Raw genomic sequence first — 17,263 nt, 5'->3', positions numbered from 1 at the left:
GGAAAGAGATAAAAATATTAATATGGTACTATGTGATTTTGAAATAAAAGTATAAACCTTCACAGAGTTTAAACTGAAAACAGATGAGTAAAATTCTACAGTACTAATTAAGAGAGACTTAAATGGACAATAAGCTCCATAATGGATGAATCCAAGTTAAATTCTTACAAAAACTGTCAGTCGCTTTCTTTTACTGGGGCAGTTTGTGTCATTGCTGTACCTGAAATCACTATGGTATTAAAATATCCAAAGATAAGAAGTACACTTCTATTTCCAATTAAGTCTTCTCTAAGACAAGAATTTTTTTTAATGAGGGGAAAAATGCAAACAACTTCGTTTCTCCTTTTCAAAGAAAAGGTCAGAGTAACTCTAAGCCCACTGAAATAATTGTTTTTTAAAGTTGTTGGAAAGGTCAGGCAGAAAAAAATATTTCTGGAATTTCTAAATCTTGATGACTTTAACATAGAAAGTTCTACAACAGAGTACATTGTGTTTTTACTCAAATTTAAAATCTCTTAAAGCACATTTGTAATGAGGTCTGTACACAATTTATTATAAATGGAAATAACACTAGAAAATGAATCTCAATTTTTTTACACTGCTGCATTAAGTTGGCCATGATTTGCATATGGGTATAGATATAAATATGGATAGATATACAATACATACATTTAAGTATGACAGAATATATATGTGTTATACCTAAAAGCAACTGTGATCTGTGATGAACTAATGGGAAAAACAGGAAGTAGACCTTTAAAATAATTGATCTTCTTAGGGCACCTGGGTGGCTCAGTCAGCTGAGCATCCAACTTTGGCTCAGGTCACAATCTCACAGTTTGTGAGCCTGAGCCCCAAATCGGACTCACTGCTGTTGGCGCAGAGCCTGCTTCAGCTCCTCTCTCTCTCTCTCTCTCTCTCTCTGTCTCCCCCTCTCTCTTTCTTTCTCTCTCTCTCTGCCTGCTTGAACTCTCTCTCTCTCAAATATAAAAATAAAAACATTTAAAAAATGAATAAAATAACTGATCGTCTTGATGGTAACATTTGAGGAAAAGCAGTGTTTAAGAAATTAAAAAGAAATCTTTGTGTTTTTAATCTAGTGATATACGACAGCGTTTCAATTAACCAGAACACTCACAGCCATTTGAATGTCATATTTAATTGAAATTTTTCATCACATCAAGATTGACTAAAGGAGAAAAAAAAAATTTTTTTAAAGCGGCAAATGTTTCTAAAATGTATTCCTGCTTCTTTCTGCATCACTAAGTGCAATACGCTATACCAACTCTTTCTTTGAAGAATGGGGGTATTACAGGCCTCGGGGCTATTACTCTGGTGCATCTTTCCTGATTGAATAGTCCCCAGGTGTCAGAGATGGGCTGAATGAGTATAGACTGACTGTGGTACGTAACTTGGAATCTTCAGAATCTTTCAAATGAGCTTATTTGCTTGTAAGTTAATTTTTATTCTAAACATGAAATTTTCTGGAAAAGTTAATTGAGAATGCTGGTTAATTAGGCTTTTGTTTTACTGTACCTGAACAGATTAATTGGCTAGAAGGAAGGAGATAATGTGGTATTGTTAATGTTGGTGGGGGGGGGGGGGAAAGAGGAGTAACTGTAAATTTTCAGATAAATTGATTTGGATAGGTGTTTAAACCATTTGGAGCTTTCTTCAATTTAGTGTTTATAGGAGTAGCTTAAGTAGAGAGGCCCCTGGGTGGCTGAGTTGGTTAAGCATCTGACTCTTGATTTCAGCTCAGGTCATGATCTCACAGTTTGTGGGTTCAAGCCTGCTTGGGATTCTCTCTCTCCCTCTCTCTCTGCCCCTTACCCACTCGTGTCTCTCTCTCTCTCTCTCTCTCTCTCTCTCTCTCTCTCCCACAAAATAAATAAATAAAAACTGAAAAAAAAGAAATAGGTAGAGAATCCAAGACCTCTTATACTTCCTGGGAAACTTTTAAAAGTTTTATAAAATTTGGCATATGTTGATATGGAAACAACTAGGATCTTCATGTTAAGTAATTAACTTTTTTCTGTACATATAACATCAACCTACAATTAGTGTAATTCCACTCAGTCTAATGAATTATCTGTACCATGTAGTTGCTTTTTTATCTTTGAACTTGAAAGACCATACTGTATTATTTAGCAAGATGAAATGAGTTTAGGCCAAATCTCTTTTAAATGTTAATTTAATCTATTTTGATATATATATCTCAGAGTTTGGAGGAAAAAAATTTAGAGGATAGCAGAGAATCTATTTTTAAGAGATTCAGAAAAACTTCATAGGCAGCTTAAAATTAACATTATCAAATTACTCTTCTGCCTATTTATAGTGACTTGGGACACAGATTATGAACATATTTCCAGTATAGGAGACACATACAATCTGCCTGAAGCAGAATGTAAAAATGACCCAACACTTTTGTGAACTAAATGGTTCATCAAACTGTTCTAGTTCTTCAGAATTAGAAACAAGATATGAATATGGTCCCTATTAATAATTCATCAGACAAACCAATGAACTAGTTAGTAGAAACATATACTTTTAGAACTGCTGGAAATGTTTCAATAATCTCAAGGTTCTCTACACTGAATCCTTTCTTAGACTTTGAAAGTTGAGAGTCATCTTTGTTATGGTGATTATATAACTTTGGTTGAATACATTTCCTAATATGGCTCTATATTTGTCAGTCCTAGAGCACATAAAAGACCCTGTGAATTCTTTAGCAATCTAATGGTACCTTGGAGTTTTGCAGTTGTTGCTTGAATTGGCCAGATCTAGACTAGCTTTGGATTTCTATTGTTAGGGCAAGTTCATTAACTTTTTCATCTCGTTGTAGTGTGGCATTATCAAATTACTCTCAAAATAATAAATAGTTCTTTTAGATACTATAGACTCTCAAATACATATAGAAAATAATTTACTTAACAAATGAGATTTGGCTGATTTATAGAATTGTTAGAGCCTACTGAATGCTCACTTTTACATATCACCTAGTTGATTATCACAAAAACCCTGCAGAGTCAGTGAAGCAGTTTATAGTATCATTCCCACTAGTAACCTAGAGAAAACAAAATTCTCTGCCTTAGGTCACACAAGAACGGAAAGGGTAGTCTCTGAGTATTAAACCCTGGGTTTCCAACTTCATGCCCCATGTTCTGTGAACACAGAACCCAACTAATTAGCCTCAGTAGCCATATGTATATAAAGCCATGTTGCCACACACCACTGGGTTAGAGTGTCCCTTGGCAGCTTGGAGTTGATAGATGAGCAAATGGAATACTACCAAAGGAAAGGTAGGAGCTTGAGCCATTTCCTTCCCTTCCCGTTTTGTCAGTTGAAGGAGAACTTCCAAAAAAGGCAACATGTAATATAGAGCACAGGACATGGGTCTAGACACAATAGAGACACTGGCTTCAAAACCACTAGAATACTGACTCGCTGAATGGTCCACCTGGTTGTCCTTTCAACACAGCCTCTCGTCTTCATGGGTGTCCATACACAAGGTAGGGGAGAGAATCGAGAGGTTGTTCTTTCTTTTTAATAGGTCTTTAAGTGGTAACTTCAAGAGCAAATTTCATACATCTATTGATATTTATAACAGTGTCCTACATTTGGAGTTAATCAGGACTGTGATTTTAGCCGGAAAGTTTGACAGAAGAGTAAAATGAACTGTTTTATGTGTCACCTGCATAATAATAGAAATGTGAGTTACAGATTTATGGTGATTAGAAAGAGGAAAACTGACTTCATTTAAAACATTCAGGCACTCCAGAAATCCTGATTCCTTTAAAGTCCCAAGCTGACGTCTTCATACAGAACAGTCCAGGCTATTATCTGACAGCCAGAGACAAGCCATAAGCTCTGCCACAAAATAAACTGCAGAGATATTAGCAAGAGCTTGTGGGAAAGAAAAAAAAAAAAAAACAAAACCTACCTGTAATACATGATTACTTCCCAATTATTCTATTTTTTTCAACTGTTCTATATTTATGTACATATCAACTATTTTAACTGATGTACATATTAACTAATTGAAGTCTCTAAGATGTATATAATTTAATAAACTTTTAGCTGGGAATAAATAACTTCCTTGGACAAGTCAGATTTTGAAATTAAAAGTGAAATGCTTTTTTACAAGAAAATTCTTTTCAAGAAGTTCCAAACTATAATTTGAGGTCATGTGGCAGAAACCTCAATTCAGTTTGAGAAGCACAGCTCCTGCTGGCGCAGGCTGACCACTCCAGGCATGATCTTCATCTGAGTTTCTTTTAGGCAATCCTCCCTGACAAGTAGGTCATAGTCCCTGACAGGACACTACAATAGTGGCCAATTGTGGCCACCTGCGTTCAGAATGTCTAGTTTGCAGTATCTAGAAGTCTCTGAGCAGATTAGAAGTAACAAAAGAAATTCTCTGCGAAAGCTTATAAATAACCCTGCTACATACTGATTGTCTTTGGATATTTCTAAACAGTTTTCTGAGGTACCAAAGGAAGACCACTTTGTAATCAGTAGTTGTTTACTTAATCTATGAGCTTACTGGAGCTTTCATAACAAGCACCACAGGCTGCATGGCTTAACCAACAAAAATTTATTTTCTTACGGTCCTGGAGGCCAGGAGTCTGAGATCATGGAGTTGGCAGAGTTGGCTTCATCTGAAGCCTCTCTCCTTGGCTTCTAGATGGCTGTCTTCTCTCTATGTCTTCACATGGTCTTTCTTCTGTGTCCTGTTTTCCTCTTCTTAAAAGAATACCATTCATATTGGATTAGAGAACGCCCTAATACCTCATTTTAAAATCGTATCTCTAAATAGAGTCACATTCTGAGGTACTGGGAGATAGGCCTTCAACATATGAATTTGGAAGGGGGTGGGAGGGAACAGCTCAGCCCATGACGTTTATTAATCCCAGCTCATTAGAAACTGGTTTCTCGTTATCCACTGGTTGCTAGATTCAATGTCCCAGTCTTGCTTTCTGATCCTTGATTTCTGTGCGTTACTAGTCCCTTTTGGTTTAGGTCATCCCAACCCTGGTGTTTGATTGTTGACTGCAGAGATTCAGACTTAATTTGCTCATGGATAAGACCTCTTATATGTACTGTGACTATTCTCTGCCTCTGTTGCTGTTATGGAAGTCTGTTTACTCTTTACACCTCTATTTTTCAGTTGTTTGCTCCTCATATATTCTCTGTGGCTTCCAAACTCAAATTCATTACAGTGTTTTCTACATTAGCCAAAAACCAGAAGCAACCCAAATGTCCATCAAGAGTTGAATGGATAAATATTCATTCATATGAATGGTGGTATATTCAGATGATGGAATACTGCGCAGTGGTAAGAATGTCATAACACTTACTCCATGGATGAATCTCACAAACATAATATTGCATCTTTTGCCATCCATCTCATAAGGACAATTAGGCCATGGAGCCCATGAGCTCAGCAATAACAGTTCATAGTTGACTAATTTTTATCGAATATCTACAATGTAACAGGCATTGTGCAAGTGCTTTCATAGATAATCTTATTTAATTCTCACAAATTTGTGAAGTACTGTATCTGATTTTCAGAAAGTAAAATGAAGGTTTAGAGAAAATAATGTATAAAAGGCAGAGCTGGGATTAAAACTTCTGTCTTCTGACTTCAGTCCCAGTGTGGGTGCCCACATGCCGCATGGCCATCCCTCTTTCTCTTCCAAAGACTGTGGAGGCTGCACGGGGTCAAATTAACTGGTAATCCCTTCAACCATACCTGGCCACACACTCATTAGAGTTCACAGCTCCAAGGTGTCTTCATTCTTTCCCTAACTCTTATCCACAAGGTGAGAGAGACTATTCATTCCCTTTCAAGGGTCAGGGAGGCATTAGGGAGGAGCCAACCCACACATTACCAATGACTCCCAGAGGACTATCTAGGTAAGCAGAGGTGCCAGAGACTGATCCAGAATTTTAGAATAGGAATTCCCACAGTCTCAGCTTCTCTCTTAGAGCTGTTTCAAGGAAGTCAGGCAGATGGAATACCTTAGCTGAGACTTTCTTGGCTAGAATTGGCCTAGTTTCTTAATTTACTTTTCTTAAGTTATGTCAATAAAACTAGAGCATTTGGTGACTGGGGAACATGCTGGTAAAAACACTTGCACCTTCCAGAAAATGAGGAAAGCCGCAAAGAAGGGTACTGGGTGCTCAGGCTCCAAGTCCAAAAATTAGCAATAGAATTTACCTGAAACATTAATAAAGGGGACAAATTCCACTTCACTAGCTAATAGTCCTCCTCTAGAAAAAAAAAACAGATGCAGTATAATTCTTCCTTGTGACATCTGGATAAATTTGCTATCTCGAAGTCAATAATTTGGTAGCAATATATTAATATATGGCCTTTCCATCTATTTTAAAAGGGGTGTGAGGACTCAGTCTCTTTGCTCTGAGATAACTGTCAACATTTAAAGGTCTCCAATTTAGTAGGGGGATGAAATTCTTTCTTGTGACTTGTTTTTGACTTGGTATATGGATATATTACTTATTAGGGGCAAGAAGTTGGGGGATGCATCTAATCACTGATTAGTAAGTTTCACAGAAACTGTTTCATGGTCTTAACCACATATTTACCTACAAGGATTCTTATTTATTGTATTTATTTTGGAAATTTTTCCAATCTTAGAAAATCTGGAAAAGACAGAAATGATAAAGAAACCATATTTTATTTTTGTGACATGGTTCCTCCAAAGTTTCCTTCCCACCTACCTTCAACAGTCTAAGATCTTACATACTGCACTAACCTGGCTATTGCATATGCTTAGAAACCAGACCTCAAGACCTCTTCTCCTAATTCTTCTCAGAAAGAGGCCAGGTCTCAACTTCCTTACCCTCAAAGCACCATTGATTCAGATTAGTCGAAGCAACTATTCTAAGCACCCATGCTGGTGAAGAATAATTATCATACTTTCTCTTGAATGTTGGGACATCCATCCATTTGTGCAAGTAAGATTCAAGCAGTCTGGAGTACTTATATTTGGGGAGACATTTTTCAAAAAGAAAATAATAACAAGGTAATCTTTAGGACTTTGTGTTTTTCACTGGTTTCCTTTTTCTTATAAATAACCCCAGAAAAGTACCTTGTTTTGCAAATCATCTGAGATATTTAACAAGGGACTGAAAGTAACAAGAGTAACATTTAATTAAGATTACATTTTTGGTTGTGTATTTCACATATTATTAAAAGTCTCTAAAATATAAATATATTATAAAATATAACTTTAAATAACAAATTTTGGATTTATCATAGAAAACAAGAAAACAATACTTTATTCTACATTTACTTCTTAATTATCAAATTTATATTATTTACATAATATATAAATATATATTAAATAAAATATGTAAATATATATTGTTTATATTTATCTCAATGTTGAGATAAAATAGGTGCTAAGTAATTTAGAGCCACATTAGTCAGAGTAAACGTGATAGTAAACTTAACCAATTCATCACTGGTTATAGGTGAATGAGAACCGAGTGCTGTCACCTTGACCTTTTGTCAAGAAAGCTTGCTAAGCACACAGGTAAATAAGCCCCAGGGACACAGTGACAATTAGGCTTAGGCGGGAGAATGTTTAACCTTCTCAACAGAACAAACAAATGGCAAATTGTGGACAAATGGATCTTGTTAATTAAAAATAAGTCTTATCTGTCCTTCAGAGCAAATTTCAAACATATTTACTTGGCAACATATTATTAATATTAATGAACTTTTATTTAGATGCTTGAAACTTATTTAAATGTCTTTAAGACTTTTTATCTAATTCAGAATTCACTTCCTGTCAAAGTTGGCCATATTATGTGATTTCAGTATCTTAAATAACTTGAAAACAGCATCTAATACTTGTATTTATTAAGTAAACTTGAGTGTCTATTTTATACCTAATCGTACAAAATGGTTCAAAAGAAATGAGCATAGTCTCCACCCACACAAGGCAGTTTTTTGATGAGACACAATCAGAAACCATTTTACAAAATAGAGGATTATAACCAGGTCCCTGGGAGGAGGCTAATCTTCATGCACAACTCAGGAATTTGGAGTGCAAGGCAGTGCTGTTTCTCTCTTGAGGAACAGAAATTGAAAAAAACAGTGAGGAAAACTTTGGAACCAGTTGGTGACTCTAGTCATTGAGGGCTGTTTTTTTTAATAAAAGTAGAGACACAGGGTGACTCAACTTTCTCAGAAGTGCTCCTGGATGGTCAGGAACACACCCTGAGGCAGGAGAGAATGAAGTGCTTAGCCTTGCTGTCTGGTGTGGAGAGATTACATTTTAAGAATCCCATCAATTTTACACAGCAATGTTTTCTGCCTCCGGCCTAAATGTTCCAGATTTTCTGAGTGTGTTTTAAGAACTACAAGATAAAAGCTACTGATTGGGCACCCAATAAGATTTGTAAGTACTGTTAGGGGAGACTCCCTGAATCCTAACAAAAATAGTGATAGCAGTGGCCATAGCAAAGGGGCCTGTTAGGGTGGGAACAACCACCGCCAAAATAGAGCCCCCATAGATGACAGCAGAGCAGACCTGGGGACGCCACACTGACTCTTGAAAAGACATGACCCAGGCTCAATGTAGGCATTAGGCACTGTGGACACAGTACATAGGGCACTAGATGCTTTTAAGGGCCCATAAAAATGTTTTAATCTCTCTTAAAATCAGAGCCCCCAAAATGACTGTTATAATAATGGATGTGTAATAATAAATCCAGCCTGGATTACATTTGTCTTTATAACAACACAGTCATAAGATGCGACTTTTGACTTTTTTTTTTTTTTTTTAATGGAGGAAGGGACCCATGAAGGCAAAAGTGCTAGGGCCACATGGTAGTCAATATCCCTCTGCACCAATCACTCAGGCCAAGGAGCGTGAATGTGCATGTGGGGGGCTCAGAATCCTGGTGACTTTTGTGGGTGGAGGTTTAGAGTTAACAACCATAGAGATTGTTATCCATGACTTTCTTGAACCCACTCCCTGCACAGCCCCACCACCTGCAGAGTCTGGAAGGGCACAACAGGAAGTGACTGTTAAGCACATCACACGCACCAGGGGCACAACCATTATATAGGAGAAATGAAAGACTTTCTAGAGTTCCTAGAATAGGTGATGGCTTGGAGCAGAGTGTACCTCTCATCTGGAAAAACAATACTGTGTAAGAAAAACAGGATAGTAAGGAAGAACTATATGGAAGCCCTCACTGAACCAATAGTGAATACATTATGATTTGTGAATTCTATATATGAATCTCTAGTTAAGAATCTCTGTCCATGCATCCTAGTTGTTTACATCTGGATCTGTGCTTTCTTCTATATGATTAGAAACAAGGATTGGCCAGTAGACCCAGATTTAGTTCTATTTGTATGGCTTTTAAAATTTAAAATTATTCTGTTGGAGGAGGGGATGGGGATGAGTTAACTGTAACTGATAGAACCAGCCTGGTCTAAACCCTCCTCTAGTTTGAAGAAAGCTACAGGAACACACAAAATGGGAAAGGACACAATATGGTAGGCAGGGATCACCAGCATTCAGAGGATACCAGGAAGCATTGTTCTGACATTTTCCCATGTTGCAAAATGACACTTACCATGACATTTATCTTCCCAAGTAAAAAAAGGTTATCCTGTCTCTGCACGTGAGAGACAAGACAACCATCAGAAATTAGCTTTTTTGTGAGTAGCTTCTTACAGGTGCGTTTAAGTCCAGGGTCCAGAAGTTATGAGATTTATCATTTTTCGGCATATGCAAAACTGAATATCATTTCATTTAAAACAACGTTGTTAAACTAATATCAGTGGCAAGTATTTGCTTGCCTACATGTATATATGAAGAAATATATTTAATACACTCAAACTTGTAAAGTTGATGGTAGTTTGCCTATTCTTAAAACATTCATCCTAAAAAACTGTTTAATCTCCAATATTGTAAATATGAAACTTTGGGAAAATGCATGAAAATGTCAGGTTTGCTATTTTTATTTTTTATTAGTGCTTTTTCTTAATTTTTGGCAACAGCATGTATTAATTTTTATAATTATAACAAAAGACAGTCTTTTTTTAAAATTCATATATTAGATAATTTGGGGTTAACAGTGATGTTTAGTATTATAGTCTTTTACTTTTCCCCTAACTTACTTTTTCTCCATTTCTACTTTTGAATATCTCTGTTGAAGGCACTCTGGATTATTGTTGATAGATTAAGAATAATAAAAATGATTTTTAAATTACAATCTGCATAGTAGCAGTAATAGAATTTGCAACTACAAAATTGCTTATGAATGGGACCTGTAACTTTGGAATTGTATACTTGAAGTATTTTGTGCACCCAAAACCTCAGGACAATCCTAGTAAAGATGGCATTTAATAGCATCAAGTTAACATTTAATAAGAATTAAAGTGATGCTAAAGCTTATAAACCTGATAAGATCTACGGAATAAAAAGAAGTGTTTATACATGAAATCTGTAGGTTAGTTTTCCATAATGATAACAGAAACAAAAACATTTCATTCAAAATATACTCATGAGTGAAGTTATGGATGGCTGATTCTTACTGACCATTGCACACTGAAGAAAACGTTTTTCAAAAATATTTCCTTAGACCCACACTCTGCGATTATACTGAGAAGTGGCTCCTTCTCGAAACTTAAGTGGTATAAACAACCTGCATTTATAGCAATCAGTGAGGCGGATGTGGGAGAGAAGGAAGCACACAGTCTGGGAGGTGACTGTGCCTTCAGTCCTGGTTTAGCCACATACTGGCTTTGAGGCTTCAGCCAAATCACACCATCACACACACACACACAGCTCACTATCAATCTGGCAAAGACAGTTCGTGCCCCACAGAGCTTTCATGTGATGGTACAAATAAAAATAGGTAAAACACCTAGCAGAGTGCCCAGCACATAGCAGCTTCTCCAAATAATTTAGTTCTCCTCCCTATGAAACCGGCCTGGAGCCAATACCTCCACATCCAAAGATGTCTGGTAGCTTTCACAGCCTGGTGTCCAGCCTGCGAAGATCCTGTGACGAAAAGACTTGTATGGGTGTATCACTGTCAGCCCTGCACAGCTGCTGATAAGCAGAGTAGTATCGTTCCCTGAATTGCCAAATCCATTATCAGCCAAGTTCTGAATTCTAGAAGTGTTACCCCCACAAGATAAATGGACATGTCAGAGATAGCACAGCTTGATTTGAAGATACCAGGTGGAGGTGGCAATATGGTCTGGGGGAAATCTTGCTTTGCTATATGAGCATATTCATTTGATTTGCCAGTGGTTGTATACGCTCTGTCTGGAACCATGGAGATGTCATTGTGGCGGACCTTCCCGTTCTGTTCTCCGACGGTACCACACTTGTAGAACAGTGAGGCTCGTGGGGTAATAACTCAAAAGCCAAAAGGTGTAAAGAAAAAAAGTTGCTAGCAGGCACTAACATGGGTGTCATGACTCTTTTCAGGTAGTAGGTGTAACCTTGAAGAAAAAGTGGCACTGTCTTCAAAAAAGTGACCTGACCCTGGCTTTGGTGGGTTTTTCTGCAAGAAATAAAAAGCACCGCATGTGTTTATTATACATCCTTTCTAGCTGACCACTGCTTTGTTCTAGAGTTCAGCATGAAAGGACTAATTTTTGTTTTGTTTTGTTTTTTGTTTTAGTGAAATGGCATGTCCGTTGCTAATTCTAGCTATAATAGTTGCACATGTGAAAAATATCTGTATGTAGTTTATGATTGGTAGCATTTCAAATAAATGGTATATTGAAATATTGACCTGAAATTTTTTGAGATGCTTATCAATTGACATCTTTTTCTTAGCCCAAGAGCAGATTCTGAATTATTATTATTATTTTAAAAGTATACCTTGTTATTTTAAATATATTAGGAATTTAAATATAAGCATGCCACTTTGTTTATTGCTATATTATTAGAACTTCTTGGAGCATGGAAAGAATTCTTCACAAATGATTTTGCTCTTTTAAAAAAATAAGCTGCAAATATATTTGTTAAACTATATTTAGTCTACAAATGAGTGTAGCTTTTAAAGCGATATCACTTTATAATATGTAATGTTTCATCCAAATAATGTTTATAGTTTGAAAAAATGTTAAATAGTTTAATAGTGCCATAATAAATATTTTCCCAGAATTCAGAATTGTATGCATCTCTGTTTTAGGAAGTTCACATTGCTTCATAAAGAAAAAACCTGGGATCATTATGCACCCCAATTTGTTATGCAGTAAATCATTGTTTTTCTTTATTTTTCCAGAAGTCAGTTATTCTAAGGATTGTGGCCATATAAACTTTCCAGAACACATATGGAAATTACTACTGTTATATGTGCTAATAAAATCTCTAATAGTTGATATTCCATCATGGAGATAACACATTATCATTCAGTAATGTTAGTTCTTAAGTCAAAACACACCAAAGAAACTTTCCGCCTTGTAAAGAGATTCACACATGTTAAAATCTATAGAGAAAGTTTTTCTTTGTTTTCATAAGTAAAAGCTGCCACTCATTACATTTTAGAGAAGCAATGCCTGAGAAAATAGACAGTTTTGCTTCCTAGAGTAAACCTACCTTCTAAATACTTAAAAGCCCTCTTGCAAGCCCAAGATAATAATGCACTTCCATCCTTTTTTGCTGCATGGAAACTATCAAGATTTATCAACCTCTGGAGTTATTATTGACCCTAGCTCTTAATTACCTTTCAGATAACAAACCCCCATATGTTCATTTTTGTATCTTTGCCTATGATATCTCTATATGCTACATTTGTATTTTAAGTAGATTTACAGCACAGTTATTCATATGTGCTCTTAGTATAAAATTATTTTCTCTAGGGAAGCTTTGCCCAGAGACCTGAGAAAATGGACGTTTTGTTTTTAAAATGGTTAGAGATTATTTAATTTTTACATAGTATAAGATGTTTCTAATTGGGTTGGGAAGGTGATACTTTGTTTTGTTTTTTCCATTATGCCATATCTACTCACAAAAACTTAATAGTCTGGTAAACTAAAAAGACAGAAAGCTAATATACCCCTTTACAGTCCCAAATTCTGCTTGTGGGAAACAAAAAAATGTGGGGATATACACACACACACACACACACACACACACACATATCAGTGCCTCAGTTATCAACCATCCTTTATTTACACCTAGATTTATGGAATTCTCCAATTAAAAGACATTTCTAAACTTCAATTAAAATTCTTCAATCTCAAAAACATTGAGAATTGCAGACTTTTTTCACCAAGGTCATACTATCTCCACAAAATACACAAGCTGGGTGAATTTCTGTGATGTTAAGCCACTGAAGAAGTTTTAGAAGTTTTATGACACTTTTACTCTTTTTATGCCCAATCCAATAAAAAATGACAGACTCCAGGGACCACCCAGCAAAACCCCTCTGTGGGAGTCAGACACTGATCCTAATCCTGATCTCAGATGCAGACTCTGTCATTCAAAACATTTAAGAATGATATAGGAACAATTTGTAAATTAACATAATAGACAATCCATAGTGTTTTTAAATCAATAGTATAAAAATTATGTTCATGTCATGCAAACTGCTTTAAAAAATATTATACATATAAAATACTATGTTAAAATTAAATATGTCAGCTGTAAAGGTGAAAAAGTAGGTAACTAAAAGTTCACAAATAATCTTTTTTCAGATTTTGTGTGTTTTCTCCTCAGCCAAAAGCCTCAAGATTCACTTGCAGCAGCCTACCTCTTCATTTATGTTGGATTGCTCTTTAAACATTAGAATATCTTGTAATAATAAGTTAAAGATTTCTCCTGACACAAGTCATTGTTGATTTCACTGTTATAGGGAAAAGGCTCTAGGGCGGCAGATAAGGCTGTTGCCATGGTGATGAAGGAGATACCGAGGGAGGAGTCTGCTGAAGAAAAGCCCCTCCTTACTATGACATCACAGGTGGGCAGACCCATAGGGTTCCTGTAGGAAGCTGACATATGTTAATCTATCAGACATTGTGATTTCTAACTAGCAAAAAGAAAAAAAAAAAAAAACATTAACTTGAACCAATTTTTATAAAACACAGTTTCAATGAAATAATTATACAATATAAAATGAAAACCAAAATTGCTAAAAAAGGAAAATTCCATCATTTAGTCATTTGTGGATATTAATGTTCATTACTCAACTTTAGTTTTAAAAAAATGTATGTGCAAGTAAACCATGTTGCTTCTTTATAAAGGAATCTTGTTAACAACTTTGGGAAAGAAATAACAATTAAGCTAATGGTACCTTTGAACAACAACCAAAAAAAAAAAAAAATCAAATTCCTGTGAATAAATACAAGTTCTATTGTATACATATGTCAGTTTACCAGTAGAATATCTAAATTTTCTTAAATGTTAAATATATTTATGTTGTGACTATGCATACTACATATATGTCTATACATATTTATGTGGATACCTAATTTACAGGAATGAGCCAGAAGTCCCTGAGTCCCCATGCAGAAAATGGCATTTGTGACCTTTCTTATACTTAGTGACCTTGAAAACAAAAATATCATCTCTATTATACACACATGAGAGCCATTTTCAGCATTTATTATTACAAGTATAGAAAAAAGTTTGCATTTGTATGCAAAGACACTCTGAGACTGTGAATCCTGTATGTCCTCAGGGACTTTTGAAACACCCTGTAAAATCCACATAAATATGTATAGTATACTCATCACCACTCTGTGGAACTATCAGTTTTAAATTTTTAAATGAAAAATATTTTTACTTGCATTTATCTTATAATTTAGATTAGATTGTTATCTTAAACATTTCTTTTTTTCTGTAATGCAATAGTAAATGCAGTGATTCAGTTCCAATTATATGAACATGTCTAGAATTAGAAACATGTCCATTTACAGTCCTCATGAAAGGCATTTATATCAAAAGCTAAATTATGGCAACTTATTTTTAGAATATCATCAGATCACATCCCCAGCTGCTGCCAACATGTGTGGTTTTATTTTATTCTAAACACTGTGTTGTAAGTAATGGAAATCATAACAACATACAACAATCAAAATTGAATAATAAAAAAAATTATTAAAGATTCCTAGGACTTTGGGTTAAATTTTATATTGTGAGATTTTTACCCATAAAGAAGAGATGCTTCTTCCCAGTCACACATAGTGGTAGTTACAAAGAAATATGCTTTATATTTACCAACGTCTCCATTCTTTACTTAATTTACATAGTAAAACATGTACAGTTTTACATTGATCTCCTACCCTTTGTAGGATCCATGTCCAAAATACGCAGCTCAGAGTTCCTCAGGTAAATGCTAAGGGAGGTGAGAACTAGTTGGGAGTTCTTGGCTAACGACAGAGCCATATTCATCAGTAGAAGACCTATCCAGATTTGCCATTGGCATAGTTGTACTACGATATCATTTCAGATTATCACAAGTTAGGACAGGCCCCAGGACCTAAGATTCTTTCCCCCAAACCATGCAATGCTATGTGCTTTCCAGTAATCCCTTTCAAAGGTCCAAAATTACCATTATAACCTACACATGAATTTAAAATTTAACACAAAATACATTTTTTATTTTTTTAATTTAGAAAAGAAATTGTGATTACCATTTTTTCATATTCAGAACATTTGTGTGTAGCAAGTTCCTTCTTTAATCCCTGTCTAATGTTTCATTAACTGTTTTTGAGGTTCTAGTTACAATTTTACTGCATGAAGATTATGTAATGCTTTCTTTGGTGCATCATATTCTTGTTGCATACTGGCTAGTTTATGAATCAGCAAACAGTTCTGATTCATAAAACGTAATGCATCTGTTGTGATGATAATTTTATGGAATTTATTTAGTGACAGCTATGATACAATTATTTCTCAGTCAAATACAGCTTTATTAGTTGACATACTTTTTCCACTATACACAAGTGGCTTCTTCCCTGCTATGCACCAGTGGCGTGCACAAGCCAAAAAGCAGCAGAATGATCTGAAAAAGTGAGTACTTCTCATAGCAACCATAGCATCCAATCCGTGTACCATACCACATTCTTACTTGTTATCCTGTGTGAATGTATTAGTGTCTTGAAATATGTCTGTCCAAGCATCTCCTGTATAGCCCCTTCTGACATAGTGCTACATACTACTGACTACATTGACTCATCTTCATCACTGGTATGTCAATGCCAGCTGCCCATTCATAGATTCCAGATGTGTCTGAAACTAATTGCTGCTCTCTCGATAATGTCCTTAGAATAACCATAATTGATAAAGTACAAAATAAGTTCTTGAAACACTGAGTCCTAACTTGTTTACTAACTGTTCAGTCAACAGGTTGTAAGTGTAGAATAGTTTTTATTGCAGCATTTTTTGTATTTTGTGATTATTACAATCACTTTTAGAGAGATTTAACCAAACATAATCCAGTGAAATCATTTATAGTACACTGAACAAATTGAACTAAAACGTGAGAGTTGGCCAGATGACCCGAATTCAGAAATTGCTAGGCCCTCTGAGAATTCCTCTTTTTGTTTACTTTCATTATTAATTCTGTATTAGCAAACAATATGTTAAGCACTTCATAGAAGCTGAGATTCATGCTGTCCTAGACTAATACTTGAAGTCAAGCAGTATGTAAACAAGTGTGCATTGATGAAAGGTTTGAAGCAAAAACAGTACGTCCTCAAGTCTTTGAGGGAAAAAGTTTCTCTAGACCTGTGCTGTCCAATACAGTAGCCACTAGCCATGTGTGGCTATTGAGTGTTTTGTGACTACCCATAATTGAGATGTGCTAAAAGTATAAAATACACACCAGATTTTGAAGATTTTATTCAAAGAAAAGTAATATAAACTGTCGCATTAATAATGTTTATGTTGATTACGCGTTGAAATGATCATTTTTTGGATACATTGGGCTAAATAAAATATATTATTAAATTTATTTCCTGTTTATTTTCAATGTTTTAAAAGCAGCTACCAGAAAATTTTTAATTAGCAAGTTCTCATTGTATTTCTATTGCACAGCACTCCTCTAGACTGTAATAGTATAAATTAATCCAATTTGAGGAAGAAGGAACAACTATGTGCCAAAAGATTGCTTATATCATAGAAAAAATTATTATTCTTTATGAAAATGAAATTGTTAGCAAATGTTTTTTCTCATAAGGAACCATCAGAAATTTCCATTTTAACCACATCCCATAGCACTTTTTTAAGCAAGATATCTATAGAGTATA

At 35.3% G+C, this 17,263-nt stretch overlaps 1 protein-coding gene across 5 annotated transcripts in view; it reads left to right on the top strand.

Moving 5' to 3' along the window:
- Positions 1–17,263, top strand: part of PEX5L (peroxisomal biogenesis factor 5 like) — a 164,597-nt gene that overhangs the window by 55,591 nt on the left and 91,743 nt on the right. For 2 of the 5 annotated variants that reach the window (XM_047099710.1, XM_047099707.1), the window contains exon 4: positions 13,867–13,971. The exons of 2 other annotated variants lie outside the window; for them this stretch is intronic. In XM_047099710.1, the coding sequence (XP_046955666.1) occupies positions 13,867–13,971 (105 nt within the window). Of the gene's footprint in view, positions 1–11,489; positions 11,556–13,866; positions 13,972–17,263 lie in introns of all 5 variants that reach the window. One more of the 5 variants, XM_047099708.1, reaches the window with a different exon arrangement.

Source organism: Lynx rufus, unplaced genomic scaffold (assembly GCF_022079265.1).
Source record: "Lynx rufus isolate CCGP_SWC_20201006 ecotype Redwood Valley unplaced genomic scaffold, mLynRuf1.p SCAF_5, whole genome shotgun sequence".
Lineage (NCBI taxonomy): Eukaryota > Metazoa > Chordata > Mammalia > Carnivora > Felidae > Lynx > Lynx rufus.
The sequence above is the reverse complement of the archived record's forward strand: the minus strand, read 5'-3'. Positions and strand labels throughout refer to the sequence as shown.